Source organism: Trichomycterus rosablanca, chromosome 14 (genome assembly GCF_030014385.1).
Source record: "Trichomycterus rosablanca isolate fTriRos1 chromosome 14, fTriRos1.hap1, whole genome shotgun sequence".
NCBI lineage: Eukaryota > Metazoa > Chordata > Actinopteri > Siluriformes > Trichomycteridae > Trichomycterus > Trichomycterus rosablanca.
In genome coordinates, this window is record NC_086001.1 from 35695950 (window position 1) to 35710949 (window position 15000).

General features: G+C 41.8%; 1 protein-coding gene across 2 annotated transcripts in view; it reads right to left on the reverse strand.

Moving 5' to 3' along the window:
• The window catches only part of ecpas (Ecm29 proteasome adaptor and scaffold), a 61553-nt gene that overhangs the window by 16750 nt on the left and 29803 nt on the right, over positions 1-15000 (reverse strand). The window contains exons 33-39 of one of the 2 annotated variants that reach the window (XM_063008153.1): positions 6146-6193; positions 5946-6064; positions 5716-5866; positions 1546-1611; positions 513-602; positions 345-411; positions 152-243 (exon numbers count right to left, since the gene is read on the reverse strand). The exons of the other annotated variant lie outside the window; for it this stretch is intronic. Coding sequence (XP_062864223.1) covers positions 152-243; positions 345-411; positions 513-602; positions 1546-1611; positions 5716-5866; positions 5946-6064; positions 6146-6193 — 633 coding nt within the window. The remainder of the gene's footprint in view (positions 1-151; positions 244-344; positions 412-512; positions 603-1545; positions 1612-5715; positions 5867-5945; positions 6065-6145; positions 6194-15000) is intronic. 2 annotated transcript variants of the gene reach the window in all.

The window sequence follows — 15000 nt, forward strand, 5'->3', positions numbered from 1 at the left end:
ATACGTTCATATCTAGAGATGGGTATATACATTTATCTCTATATAAGTATTTATATAAGTGGGTGTATGTGTGTATGTATATATATGTGTGTGTATATAGTGGGCATTGGCTTGTGTTGGCATGTCCGATCCAGAATTAGCTGGTACTCACTCGGACTAGGTGGCCGATGGCGAAGGCGAAGGATTTCTGCAGCACCACACTGCGGTCGTGGATCCCGTTCAGGAGCGCGCTCATCAGCTTCCCTGCACATACAAAAATACTGTCAAGTGAGGACGGCAGCCACGTTACACATGTGTTATTCCGCTGTGGTCCTAATGTTCTGGCTCATGGTGTAGGTGGTTACCTGAGTAGGGCGTGAGGTCCTGAGGGCACTGGACGGTCAGCGACACGATCACGCTGGCACAGCCGCCCTGCGAACAACGTAAATGATACCACGTGACGACGCTACGAAAACGACGGTGGACGAAATAACAGAAACACTGGTTGGAAAGAGGTGATCCTTGAGGGTTACCTTGGTTCCAAGTCCGACTCCGCTCTTCAGAAGGTCACAGAGTTTGGGGACCAGCTCTCCCAACACCGAGACATCCAAATGCTGCAAACACTGAAATGCATACAATCATATTATTATAAAATTACAAAAATTAAATAAACAATAATAATAAATAATAATAAAATAAATAAAATAAAAGTACAAAATTTAATAAAAAATTTAATAAAAATAAAATGAACAAAATAAAAAAAACATTAAACTATAACAATAATGATAAAAAATAAATAATAATAACAATAATTAAATACAAAAATGTTAAATAATAACAGTAATATATAATACAAGTAAAAATATAGTAAAAAATAAAAAACATTAAATAAAAAATATAATAAACAATAAAATAAAAAATAATACGAAAGAAATAAAAAAATAAAATAAAAAACATTAAATAATAGCAAAAATGGGAAAAAAAGAATAAAAAATGAAATAAATTAAAAAAATTTTTTATCAAAAATCAAATATATAAAATATATTATTATATAAATAATAATATTAAAAAATTTAAAATATATACAATAAATGAATTAAAAATATACAAATGTTAAATAAATAATAAAATTACAAAAAATAAATAAAATACCAAAAAAAAAATTAAATAAGTAAAAAAAAAAATAAAAAAAAAAAATATATATTAAAAATGAAAAACACTAAATCGCTAAAAACAAACCTCCAAACGTCTGCGCAGACGCCAGACCGGCTGATAGCACAACATTCGCTATTGGACCTGCCAGTTTTTAACGTATGGAGAGCCCCAGTAAGCACCATGTGACCCGTAAATTATATAATGTAATTCAACACGATTTTGTCATATCCAACTACCCAACAGTATTTCACTTCTACGGATGCCCTTGTTTAGTATTTGAAAAACACAAACTGCATTTGAAGTGCTTTTAGTCTCCGAGTGTATCCGGCATCCCTCGTTTACCGGCAAACCTAATGTGTGTTCTGGCACTCCCGCCGGCCTGCCCACACGGCTTCCCTGCTAAATTCATACCATGTTAATGGTCTCCATCATGGGTGAAGACTTGGCAGCGCTCAGCCGGGCGGTGTCCATGGCGCTCTGTGATGAGAGAGAGAGAGAGAACATGCTTCAGGTATTTATTTATTTATTGATGTGAAACAGGTTTGTGTTCACATGATGAATAATTTACATCAGTCCATCTGATCGAGGGACAAAAGGGGTATATATAAGTGGGAATAAATGGAAGTGTATATATGTGTATATATAGAGAGGTATAACATAATATTATATATATATATATATATATATATATATATATATATACACACACACACAAAAATATATATATATATACAGTGTATCACAAAAGTGAGTACACCCCTCACATTTCTGCAGATATTTAAGTATATCTTTTCATGGGACAACACTGACAAAATGACACTTTGACACAATGAAAAGTAGTCTGTGTGCAGCTTATATAACAGTGTAAATTTATTCTTCCCTCAAAATAACTCAATATACAGCCATTAATGTCTAAACCACCTGCAACAAAAGTGAGTACACCCCTAAGAGACTACACCCCTAAATGTCCAAATTGAGCACTGCTTGTCATTTTCCCTCCAAAATGTCATGTGATTTGTTAGTGTTACTAGGTCTCAGGTGTGCATAGGGAGCAGGTGTGTTCAATTTAGTAGTACAGCTCTTACACTCTCTCATACTGGTCACTGAAAGTTCCAACATGGCACCTCATGGCAAAGAACTCTCTGAGGATCTTAAAAGACGAATTGTTGCGCTACATGAAGATGGCCAAGGCTACAAGAAGATTGCCAACACCCTGAAACTGAGCTGCAGCACAGTGGCCAAGATCATCCAGCGTTTTAAAAGAGCAGGGTCCACTCAGAACAGACCTCGCGTTGGTCGTCCAAAGAAGCTGAGTGCACGTGCTCAGCGTCACATCCAACTGCTGTCTTTGAAAGATAGGCGCAGGAGTGCTGTCAGCATTGCTGCAGAGATTGAAAAGGTGGGGGGTCAGCCTGTCAGTGCTCAGACCATACGCCGCACACTACATCAAATTGGTCTGCATGGCTGTCACCCCAGAAGGAAGCCTCTTCTGAAGTCTCTACACAAGAAAGCCCGCAAACAGTTTGCTGAAGACATGTCAACAAAGGACATGGATTACTGGAACCATGTCCTATGGTCTGATGAGACCAAGATTAATTTGTTTGGTTCAGATGGTCTCAAGCATGTGTGACGGCAATCAGGTGAGGAGTACAAAGATAAGTGTGTCATGCCTACAGTCAAGCATGGTAGTGGGAATGCCATGGTCTGGGGCTGCATGAGTGCAGCAGGTGTTGGGGAGTTACATTTCATTGAGGGACACATGAACTCCAATATGTACTGTGAAATACTGAAGCAGAGCATGATCCCCTCCCTCCGGAAACTGGGTCGCAGGGCAGTGTTCCAGCATGATAATGACCCCAAACACACCTCTAAGACGACCACTGCTTTATTGAAGAGGCTGAGGGTAAAGGTGATGGACTGGCCAAGCATGTCTCCAGACCTAAACCCAATAGAACATCTTTGGGGCATCCTCAAGCGGAAGGTGGAGGAGCGCAAAGTCTCGAATATCCGCCAGCTCCGTGATGTCGTCATGGAGGAGTGGAAAAGCATTCCAGTGGCAACCTGTGAAGCTCTGGTAAACTCCATGCCCAGGAGAGTTAAGGCAGTTCTGGGAAATAATGGTGGCCACACAAAATATTGACACTTCAGGAACTTTCACTAAGGGGTGTACTCACTTTTGTTGCCGGTGGTTTAGACATTAATGGCTGTATATTGAGTTATTTTGAGGGAAGAATAAATTTACACTGTTATATAAGCTGCACACAGACTACTTTTCATTGTGTCAAAGTGTCATTTTGTCAGTGTTGTCCCATGAAAAGATATACTTAAATATCTGCAGAAATGTGAGGGGTGTACTCACTTTTGTGATACACTGTATATATATATACACACACACATAAGTTAATATATAGAAGTGTATATGTGTGTGTATATATATGGAAGTGGGTAAATATAGAACTATATATAAAGAAGTGGGTATATATAGAAGTATATATGAGTGGGAATATATATAGAAGTGTATGTGTGTATATATGAGTGAGTATATATATAAATCTACAATTATAGAAGTGGGTATATACAGAAGTATGTATATGAGTGAGTATATATAGAACTATATATACAGAAGTGGGTAAATACAGAAGTATATATATATATATATATATATATATATATATATATATATATATATGGAAGTGAGTGTGTATATATATAAGTATATTTATGTGTGTGTGTATGTATAAGTGGGTATATATAGAAGAATATATATATGGAAGTGGGTGTGTATATATACACAAAGAGAGAGAGAAGTGGGTATATATAGAAGTGTTTGTGTATGTATATATATGTGTTTGTGTATATATGTGTGTGTGTGTGTGTGTGTATATGAGTGGGTATATATAGAAGTATATATATATACAGTGTATCACAAAAGTGAGTACACCCCTCACATTTCTGCAGATATTTAAGTATATCTTTTCATGGGACAACACTGACAAAATGACACTTTGACACAATGAAAAGTAGTCTGTGTGCAGCTTATATAACAGTGTAAATTTATTCTTCCCTTAAAATAACTCAATATACAGCCATTAATGTCTAAACCACCGGCAACAAAAGTGAGTACACCCCTAAGAGACTACACCCCTAAATGTCCAAATTGAGCACTGCTTGTCATTTTCCCTCCAAAATGTCATGTGACTCGTTAGTGTTACTAGGTCTCAGGTGTGCATAGGGAGCAGGTGTGTTCAATTTAGTAGTACAGCTCTCACACTCTCTCATACTGGTCACTGAAAGTTCCAACATGGCACCTCATGGCAAAGAACTCTCTGAGGATCTTAAAAGACGAATTGTTGCGCTACATGAAGATGGCCAAGGCTACAAGAAGATTGCCAACACCCTGAAACTGAGCTGCAGCACAGTGGCCAAGATCATCCAGCGTTTTAAAAGAGCAGGGTCCACTCAGAACAGACCTCGCGTTGGTCGTCCAAAGAAGCTGAGTGCACGTGCTCAGCGTCACATCCAACTGCTGTCTTTGAAAGATAGGCGCAGGAGTGCTGTCAGCATTGCTGCAGAGATTGAAATGGTGGGGGGTCAGCCTGTCAGTGCTCAGACCATACGCCGCACACTACATCAAATTGGTCTGCATGGCTGTCACCCCAGAAGGAAGCCTCTTCTGAAGTCTCTACACAAGAAAGCCCACAAACAGTTTGCTGAAGACATGTCAACAAAGGACATGGATTACTGGAACCATGTCCTATGGTCTGATGAGACCAAGATTAATTTGTTTGGTTCAGATGGTCTCAAGCATGTGTGGCGGCAATCAGGTGAGGAGTACAAAGATAAGTGTGTCATGCCTACAGTCAAGCATGGTGGTGGGAATGCCATGGTCTGGGGCTGCATGAGTGCAGCAGGTGTTGGGGAGTTACATTTCATTGAGGGACACATGAACTCCAATATGTACTGTGAAATACTGAAGCAGAGCATGATCCCCTCCCTCCGGAAACTGGGTCGCAGGGCAGTGTTCCAGCATGATAATGACCCCAAACACACCTCTAAGACAACCACTGCTTTATTGAAGAGGCTGAGGGTAAAGGTGATGGACTGGCCAGGCATGTCTCCAGACCTAAACCCAATAGAACATCTTTGGGGCATCCTCAAGCGGAAGGTGGAGGAGCGCAAAGTCTCGAATATCCGCCAGCTCCGTGATGTCGTCATGGAGGAGTGGAAAAGCATTCCAGTGGCAACCTGTGAAGCTCTGGTAAACTCCATGCCCAGGAGAGTTAAGGCAGTTCTGGGAAACAATGGTGGCCACACAAAATATTGACACTTCAGGAACTTTCACTAAGGGGTGTACTCACTTTTGTTGCTGGTGGTTTAGACATTAATGGCTGTATATTGAGTTATTTTGAGGGAAGAATAAATTTACACTGTTATATAAGCTGCACACAGACTACTTTTCATTGTGTCAAAGTGTCATTTTGTCAGTGTTGTCCCATGAAAAGATATACTTAAATATCTGCAGAAATGTGAGGGGTGTACTTACTTTTGTGATACACTGTATATATATATATAACCGCTCACCTTCTCCTGCTCGGTGGCTCTCAGACTGAGGTAGTTGAGCACCTGCGGTTCGAGCACGCTCAGCGCCTCCAGCAGAGCCGGGACCAGGCGCGGGGCATGCGGCCTCAGACAGCTGCCCGCCGTCTTACTGATCTTCACCAGGGTCTGGACACTGAGCCACACAGACTGACCGTTAATCCAAAACATCTCAAACAGGTGGTGAATATTTCACCAAAGCGAGCAGCCCGTACCTCAGAGCGCGCACCTCCTGCACGCTGCTCACGATGCCCTTATCTAGCAGGATCGGCAGCAGCACTCCGACGGTCCTCTGAGCCGAAGCGCCGCTCGACTCGCAGGTCCGTACACACACCTGAGGGCACACGGCGACACTTTGTAGACCCTCGAGACGACGCGCAATCGCGACAACAGCTCATTAAAAAACACACTTTACCTTACTGAGGGTCTTCAGGGTCGAATCTGCTGCCTTGCGGACCGTTTCCTGAGAGACGACGACAACACTCAGATCAAACAGTGACCAGATCTAACACGTTACCGTGTTGCACCAAAATGCCAAACGAGTGCTGGTTCACGACCGATGAGATCAGGGTTCGAATCCCAGCAGGAGGCTGTATGTATGCTGTACAACTGCGACCTCTGCTGTCTGGTCGGGGTATTTACGCTCATGATGCAGCCAGCAGTACAAAAGGAGTATATATAGGTATATATGAGTATATAAGTACATATACACACACAGACATATACAGTGTATCACAAAAGTGAGTACACCCCTCACATTTCTGCAGATATTTAAGTATATCTTTTCATGGGACAACACTGACAAAATGACACTTTGACACAATGAAAAGTAGTCTGTGTGCAGCTTATATAACAGTGTAAATTTATTCTTCCCTCAAAATAACTCAATATACAGCCATTAATGTCTAAACCACCGGCAACAAAAGTGAGTACACCACTAAGAGACTACACCCCTAAATGTCCAAATTGAGCACTGCTTGTCATTTTCCCTCCAAAATGTCATGTGATTTGTTAGTGTTACTAGGTCTCAGGTGTGCATAGGGAGCAGGTGTGTTCAATTTAGTAGTACAGCTCTCACACTCTCTCATACTGGTCACTGAAAGTTCCAACATGGCACCTCATGGCAAAGAACTCTCTGAGGATCTTAAAAGACGAATTGTTGCGCTACATGAAGATGGCCAAGGCTACAAGAAGATTGCCAACACCCTGAAACTGAGCTGCAGCACAGTGGCCAAGATCATCCAGCGTTTTAAAAGAGCAGGGTCCACTCAGAACAGACCTCGCGTTGGTCGTCCAAAGAAGCTGAGTGCACGTGCTCAGCGTCACATCCAACTGCTGTCTTTGAAAGATAGGCGCAGGAGTGCTGTCAGCATTGCTGCAGAGATTGAAATGGTGGGGGGTCAGCCTGTCAGTGCTCAGACCATACGCCGCACACTACATCAAATTGGTCTGCATGGCCGTCACCCCAGAAGGAAGCCTCTTCTGAAGTCTCTACACAAGAAAGCCCGCAAACAGTTTGCTGAAGACATGTCAACAAAGGACATGGATTACTGGAACCATGTCCTATGGTCTGATGAGACCAAGATTAATTTGTTTGGTTCAGATGGTCTCAAGCATGTGTGGCGGCAATCAGGTGAGGAGTACAAAGATAAGTGTGTCATGCCTACAGTCAAGCATGGTGGTGGGAATGCCATGGTCTGGGGCTGCATGAGTGCAGCAGGTGTTGCGGAGTTACATTTCATTGAGGGACACATGAACTCCAATATGTACTGTGAAATACTGAGCAGAGCATGATCCCCTCCCTCCGGAAACTGGGTCGCAGGGCAGTGTTCCAGCATGATAATGACCCCAAACACACCTCTAAGACGACCACTGCTTTATTGAAGAGGCTGAGGGTAAAGGTGATGGACTGGCCAAGCATGTCTCCAGACCTAAACCCAATCGAACATCTTTGGGGCATCCTCAAGCGGAAGGTGGAGGAGCGCAAAGTCTCGAATATCCGCCAGCTCCGTGATGTCGTCATGGAGGAGTGGAAAAGCATTCCAGTGGCAACCTGTGAAGCTCTGGTAAACTCCATGCCCAGGAGAGTTAAGGCAGTTCTGGGAAATAATGGTGGCCACACAAAATATTGACACTTCAGGAACTTTCATTAAGGGGTGTACTCACTTTTGTTGCCGGTGGTTTAGACATTAATGGCTGTATATTGAGTTATTTTGAGGGAAGAATAAATTTACACTGTTATATAAGCTGCACACAGACTACTTTTCATTGTGTCAAAGTGTCATTTTGTCAGTGTTGTCCCATGAAAAGATATACTTAAATATCTGCAGAAATGTGAGGGGTGTACTCACTTTTGTGATACACTGTATATATATATATATAGTATTTATGAGTGTATACACACACACACACACACACACACACACATATATATATGGTATTTATGAGTGTATACACACACACACACATGTATGTGTGTGTGTATATATATATATATATATATATATATATATATATATATATATACAGTGTATCACAAAAGTGAGTACACCCCTCACATATAACTTAGAGTAAGGCAAGGCAAGGCAAGGCAAGTTTATTTGTATAGCACCTTTCATACACAGTGGCAATTCAAAGTGCTTTACATAAGGAAAAATAAAAAATTAAAAGCATTAAAACATTCCTGAGATCTAGAACCTCAGAAAGACTTCTTGCAAACATTTAGTTACAATTAAAAACATGAAATGCAAACAAGAGAGATAAAGATTAAGAACTTGAAAAATTAAAAGAAAATATTGTAAAATATACCCTACAATTTGGTAAATACGAAATTAAAACAAGAGAAATAAGCAAATAAAACATAAAAACTAAAAGAAAATATAGTAAAATATACCTTACAGTTTAGAGATTATGGAATTAAAACAAGACTAAAAGAAATAGGGTAAAATGAGGATGATAGTAAAAATATCGAGCTCAATCATAGGCACAAGAAAAAAGAAAAGTTTTTAACCTGGATTTAAAGATTTCTATGTTTGAGGAACATCTAATATCTCCTGGCAGTCTGTTCCAGTTATATGCAGCCCAACAACTAAATGCTGCTTCACCATGTTTAGTTTGGACTCTGGGCTCTACTAGCTGACCTGAGTCCATGGATCTAAGAGATCTACTGGGTTTATATTCTCTGAACATTTCTGAGATGTATTCTGGGCCGAACCCATTCAGTGATTTATAGACCAGTAGCAGCACTTTAAATTCTATTCTGTAACTAACCGGAAGCCAGTGTAGAGATTTTAGAACTGGAGTGATGTGCTCAGTTCTCTTTGTCTTGGTTAAAACTCTAGCAGCAGCGTTCTGAATGAGCTGTAACTGTTTAATGGTCTTTTTGGGAAGTCCAGTTAAGAGACCATTACAATAGTCCACCCTACTGGAGATAAAAGCATGGATCAGCTTCTCTAGGTCTTGTTGGCACACTAGACCCTTGATTTTGGCTATATTTCTAAGATGGTAGAAGGCTGTTTTGGTGATGGTTTTTATATGGCTGGTGAATGTAAGATCTGAGTCTATTAGAACGCCAAGATTTCGGACTTGGTCTTTGGTTTTTAGAGCCCGGGAACTGAGGTGTTCAATGACACTAGACCTCTTTTCTTTGTTGCCAAACACGACAATCTCTGTTTTGTCCTTATTTAACTGTAAAAAATTCTGGCTCATCCATTTATTGATGTCCTCTAAACACTGACACAGTGAATCTATTGGGCTGTAATCATCTGGTGAGAGAGCCAGATATATCTGTGTGTCATCTGCATAACTATGGTAATCAATGTTGTTAGCCTGTAGCATTTGGCCTAATGGCAGCATATAAAGATTGAACAGGAGAGGTCCGAGAACTGATCCCTGGGGGATTCCACATGTCATAGCCACTCTGTCAGATTCATAGCTGCCAATAGTGACAAAGTAACTGCGGTCTTTTAAATAAGACCTGAACCAATTAAGGACTGTTCCGGAAAGTCCGACCCAGTTTTCCAACCTGTCCAGCAGTATTCTGTGATCTACAGTGTCGAAGGCAGCACTAAGATCCAGTAAAACCAGAACCGATATTTTACCTGAGTCAGTATTCAGCCGTAGATCATTTACCACTTTTATGAGAGCCGTTTCAGTGCTGTGGTGAGCTCGAAAGCCTGACTGAAATTTGTCAAAAGAACCACTGGAATTCAAAAAACTGCTGACTTGATTGTAGACAACTTTCTCAATGATCTTAGCTGTGAAAGGAAGATTTGAGATCGGCCTGTAGTTGTTTAACACAGACGCATCCAGAGTTCTCTTTTTTAGGAGTGGTTTAATGGCAGCTGTTTTAAGTGATTTTGGGAAAACGCCTGATTCTAGTGAGCCATTAACTATTTGTTGCAAATCAGTTTTTACAGAGTTAAAAATAGTTTTAAAAAATTCAGATGGCAGTATGTCGAGACCATGTCGATGATTTAAGATGCTGAACTGTTTTCTCCAGAGTTTTTTGGTCTATTGTATTAAATTGTGACATAATAGTCATGTTATTTCTAGGTGTCTGTAGGGGCAGCATGGTTTTATTGTTTGACTGAGTGGCGTTAATGGTCAGTCTAATAGTTTAGATTTTTTCACAGAAGAAATGAGCAAACTCATTACATTTCTCTGTGGACAGAAGTTCTGGCGTGATCCGTTTTGGAGGATTTGTAAGCTTGTCGACCACGTTGAATAGAGTGCGGGTGTTGTTGATGTTCCTGTTAATGATCTTAGAGAAGTGCAGCTGTCTAGCCCTGCATAACTCCGAGTTAAAACTACAAAGGCTTTGCTTATAGAGATCATAGTGGATTTGAAGTTTAGTTTTCCTCCACTTACGTTAAGCTCTCCTGCATTCTCTTTTCAGAGCTATTACCATCATTGTGTTACGCCATTGTGCTTTCTGTTTGCTCAACGTTTTCATGACTTTCACCGGGGCAACCACGTCCATGACAGTCAATATTTTCACGTTAAAGTTATCCAGGAGTTCATCAACTGACTCTGCAATTAAAGTTGGTGATATAGCTATGGCCTCCATAAACCGAGAACTAGTACTTTCATTTATATTCCTTTTCTTAACAGAAACAGAGCTAGTTTGAGCATCTGGAGTGATCAGCATTTCAAAGAAGACACAAAAATGATCAGAGAGGGCCAAGTCCTTGACCAAAACAGAGGAAATGTTAAGACCTTTAGAAATAACTAGATCCAGAGTGTGCCCTCGAGTATGTGTAGGCCCTTTCACATGTAGCAATAGACCAAATGTGTCAAAAAGTCCAAAAAGTTCTTTGGTGTTATTGTTCTTGTTATTATCTAAGTGGATGTTAAAATCCCCAGTTATGATGAAGAAGCTGTACTCAGTGGAGATAAGTGACAGTAGTTCAGCAAATTCATCTATAAAATGTGCAGAGTATCTTGGAGGTTTATAAATGGTTAAAAATAAAATGTTGGGAGTACCCTTTAAAATAAAACAGAGGTATTCAAAAGACATAAAATTGCCAAGTACAGTCTCTTTGCACTGGAATACATCTTTAAATAAGGCAGCTACTCCTCCACCTTTCCTACCACTTCCACACACATTCATGTAACTGAAGTTTGCTGGTGCTGTTTCATTAAGAACAGTAGCACTGCTGCCTTCTGCTAACCATGTTTCAGTTAGAAACAGAAAATCTAAACCGTATGATAGAATTATGTCATTCACTAAAAATGATTTGTTGGCTAGAGATCTAATATTAAGCAGAGCTAGTTTTAAAGGAACCACAGGAGCCCCTGGGGCAGCCCGAGGTTGTGGTGGTACAGGTAAGAGGTTAGACTGGTTGACTTGATATGCTGAATGTGTTCTATTCTTTCTATTTCTAATCAACACAGGAATAGAAAACATTTCAGACATACTGGGTCCAAGCTTACTCTCCAAACTGTTGTCAGTATCATATCTGCTATAGCAAGGACCCTGAACACATCACAACGAGCTATCATTGTTTTGTATTCTGCAGCCGCTATCAGTAGCACTCGCTGAACGTTCTGAACTCTGTACAGCCAGAGGAGATGAAGTACAAGGCTGCTGCTGACGGTGTTGAAGTGGCCTCAGAGAACGGGTAGGGGGCTGTGGACAGGGGGGAAGGGGTGCCCTGCGCTTTTTGGGTGAAACCTGTGGACTGGCTGAGATGGAGTGTGAGAATTTAGTCCCAACACACACCAGCTTCTCCATTTTCTCTGTGAAATCCATATGTGGAGGTGATGTTGCTGAGATAGAGAAGTTGGAGGATGACTGTGATGTCGCTGCTGCTGACTGCTGTGTCACTGTCTGATGATGAAGGTCGTAATAGCTTTCGTCAAGAGTCAGAAACTCAGCCTGAGCCGTGTTCTCCAGTGATGGGGATTGTATGTTTGATGGTCCTTCATGGTTCAAAGCAGGTGAGGGAGGTTGAGGAGGCACGTATTGTACCGAGTCAGTCCAAGGAGCAGATGGGTGTCGAAGAGCAAAATGGAGGTTGTCCTTTAGTGCCTTTACTCCAGTCCTGCTTAGGTGGGTGCCATCTGGGTAAAATAATTCTCTGCGCCCCCAGAATAAATTAAAATTGTCAATATAATCCATACCTTTCAAACTGCAGGTTCTGCTTAGCCACGTGTTGAGGCTGAGTAGCCGAGAAAACATATTAGATCCTCGGGCTGGGAGAGGCCCACTGATGAACTTCTGAGCAGTCAGCTTCTCAAGTGTATTGAACAGTTCAGTGAAGTTGTTCTTTAAGATTTCTGACTCCTCTTTGCGAATGTCATTTCTGCCCACATGCAGAATAATTCGGTCGATCACTCCATGCTGGGAGAGAATGTTGGGAAGTTCCTCATTTAATTCTGAGACGGTCACGTTCGGGAGACAGCATGTTAGGATTGATCTGCTGCCTATATTCTTGATGGCCGAGTCACCGACGATCAGGGTTTTCGTAGTGGTCTCTGCATCAGGCAAGGGCCTCTGCTTGTTCAGCCTCCTGTTTTTGCTAGCCCGCTTTGAGTCCCCTTTTAAAGTCATCTTCACTGGTTTTGTTTCATTACCATTACCACTGGGGGTAACCTCGATGAAATTTCTGAGTGGTTCAAAACGATTCAGCAAAGGGATCGGTTTTTGTTGCGACTCTGCTATTTTCCCACGGGGTGCAATTTTGCTAGCTTTTGGAGTAATCTTAGCTTTCCGAGCCCATGATGAACAGTCTGGTGTGGAAGACATTAAAACAGCCACCTGCTGCTTTTGTGCTTTTTGTTTTGGTTTTGCTCCAAGTTTGTGCCACCGACTTGTTCTCTCACATGGCTCATTTCTGTTCCCCTGTTTTGACTGAATTCTGTCAAGCTTCGGGAAATCTGTTAAGCTTTCTAGTCTTAGCTTAGCTGGTTGTTCTGTATTAGATTTTGACTCACCCTCGAGTGATCTGGAACCATTTCTCCTATCCATTCCAGGTAGGATTGTGAGCATTTTTGTCTCCAGTACAGCGATTTTCCGTAGGAGCCTGTAGCAGTTGGAGCAGCACGAAGAACCCGCTGTAGTGATAGGAGCCATGATAGTCCTGATAACTGTGCCCGAGTTCAGTCTGACGGCTAGTGGAAAACTCTGTTAACTAAGCGTCTAGTTTAATGTAGTTCTGTAATTCTGTGCCTTTTTTGTCGATCTATTGTCAGTGTCTGCTGATTGAGCTCTATATTTTAGAAATAAAAGATAAAAAGTAACTAAAATAACTAAAAACTAAAAGCAAGCGGAGAGCAGACAGAAAGCGTGCAGCCAGAGCGAGCATCAAGGACAGGAGGAGTCAGTGTACAACTTGTATAACAGTGTAGATTTACTGTCTTCTGAAAATAACTCAACACACAGCCATTAATGTCTAAATAGCTGCAACATAAGTGAGTACACCCCACAGTGAACATGTCCAAATTGCGCCCAAATGTGTCGTTGTCCCTCCCTGGTGTCATGTGTCAAGGTCCCAGGTGTAAATGGGGAGCAGGGCTGTTAAATTTGGTGTTTTGGGTACAATTCTCTCATACTGGCCACTGGATATTCAACATGGCACCTCATGGCAAAGAACTCTCTGAGGATGTGAGAAATAGAATTGTTGCTCTCCACAAAGATGGCCTGGGCTATAAGAAGATTGCTAACACCCTGAAACTGAGCTACAACATGGTGGCCAAGGTCATACAGCGGTTTTCCAGGACAGGTTCCACTCGGAACAGGCTTCGCCAGGGTCGACCGAAGAAGTCGAGTCCACGTGTTCGGCGTCATATCCAGAGGTTGGCTTTAAAAAATAGACACATGAGTGCTGCCAGCATTGCTGCAGAGGTTGAAGACGTGGGAGGTCAGCCTGTCAGTGCTCAGACCATACGCCGCACACTGCATCAACTCGGTCTGCATGGTCGTCATCCCAGAAGGAAGCTGACGCACAAGAAAGCCCGCAAACAGTTTGCTGAAGACAAGCAGTCCAAGAACATGGATTACTGGAATGCCCTGTGGTCTGACGAGACCAAGATAAACTTGTTTGGCTCAGATGGTGTCCAGCATGTGTGGCGGCGCCCTGGTGAGAAGTACCAAGACAACTGTATCTTGCCTACAGTCAAGTATGGTGGTGGTAGCATCATGGTCTTGGGCTGCATGAGTGTTGCTGGCACTGGGGAGCTGCAGTTCATTGAGGGAAACATGAATTCCAACATGTACTGTGACATTCTGAAACAGAGCATGATCCCCTCCCTTCGAAAACTGGGCCTCATGGCAGTTTTCCAACAGGATAACGACCCCAAACACAACCTCCAAGATGACAACTGCCTTGCTGAGGAAGCTGAAGGTAAAGGTGATGGACTAAACCCAATTGAGCACCTGTGGCGCATCCTCAAGTGGAAGGTGGAGGAGTTCAAGGTGTCTAACATCCACCAGCTCCGTGATGTCATCATGGAGGAGTGGAAGAGGATTCCAGTAGCAACCTGTGCAGCTCTGGTGAATTCCATGCCCAGGAGGGTTAAGGCAGTGCTGGATAATAATGGTGGTCACACAAAATATTGACACTTTGGGCACAATTTGGACATGTTCACTGTGGGGTGTACTCACTTATGTTGCCAGCCATTTAGACATTAATGGCTGTGTGTTGAGTTATTTTCAGAAGACAGTAAATCTACACTGCTATACAAGTTGTACACTGACTACTCTAAGTTATATCCAAGTTTTATTTCTATAGTGTTGTCCCATGAAAAGATATAATAAAATATTTGCAG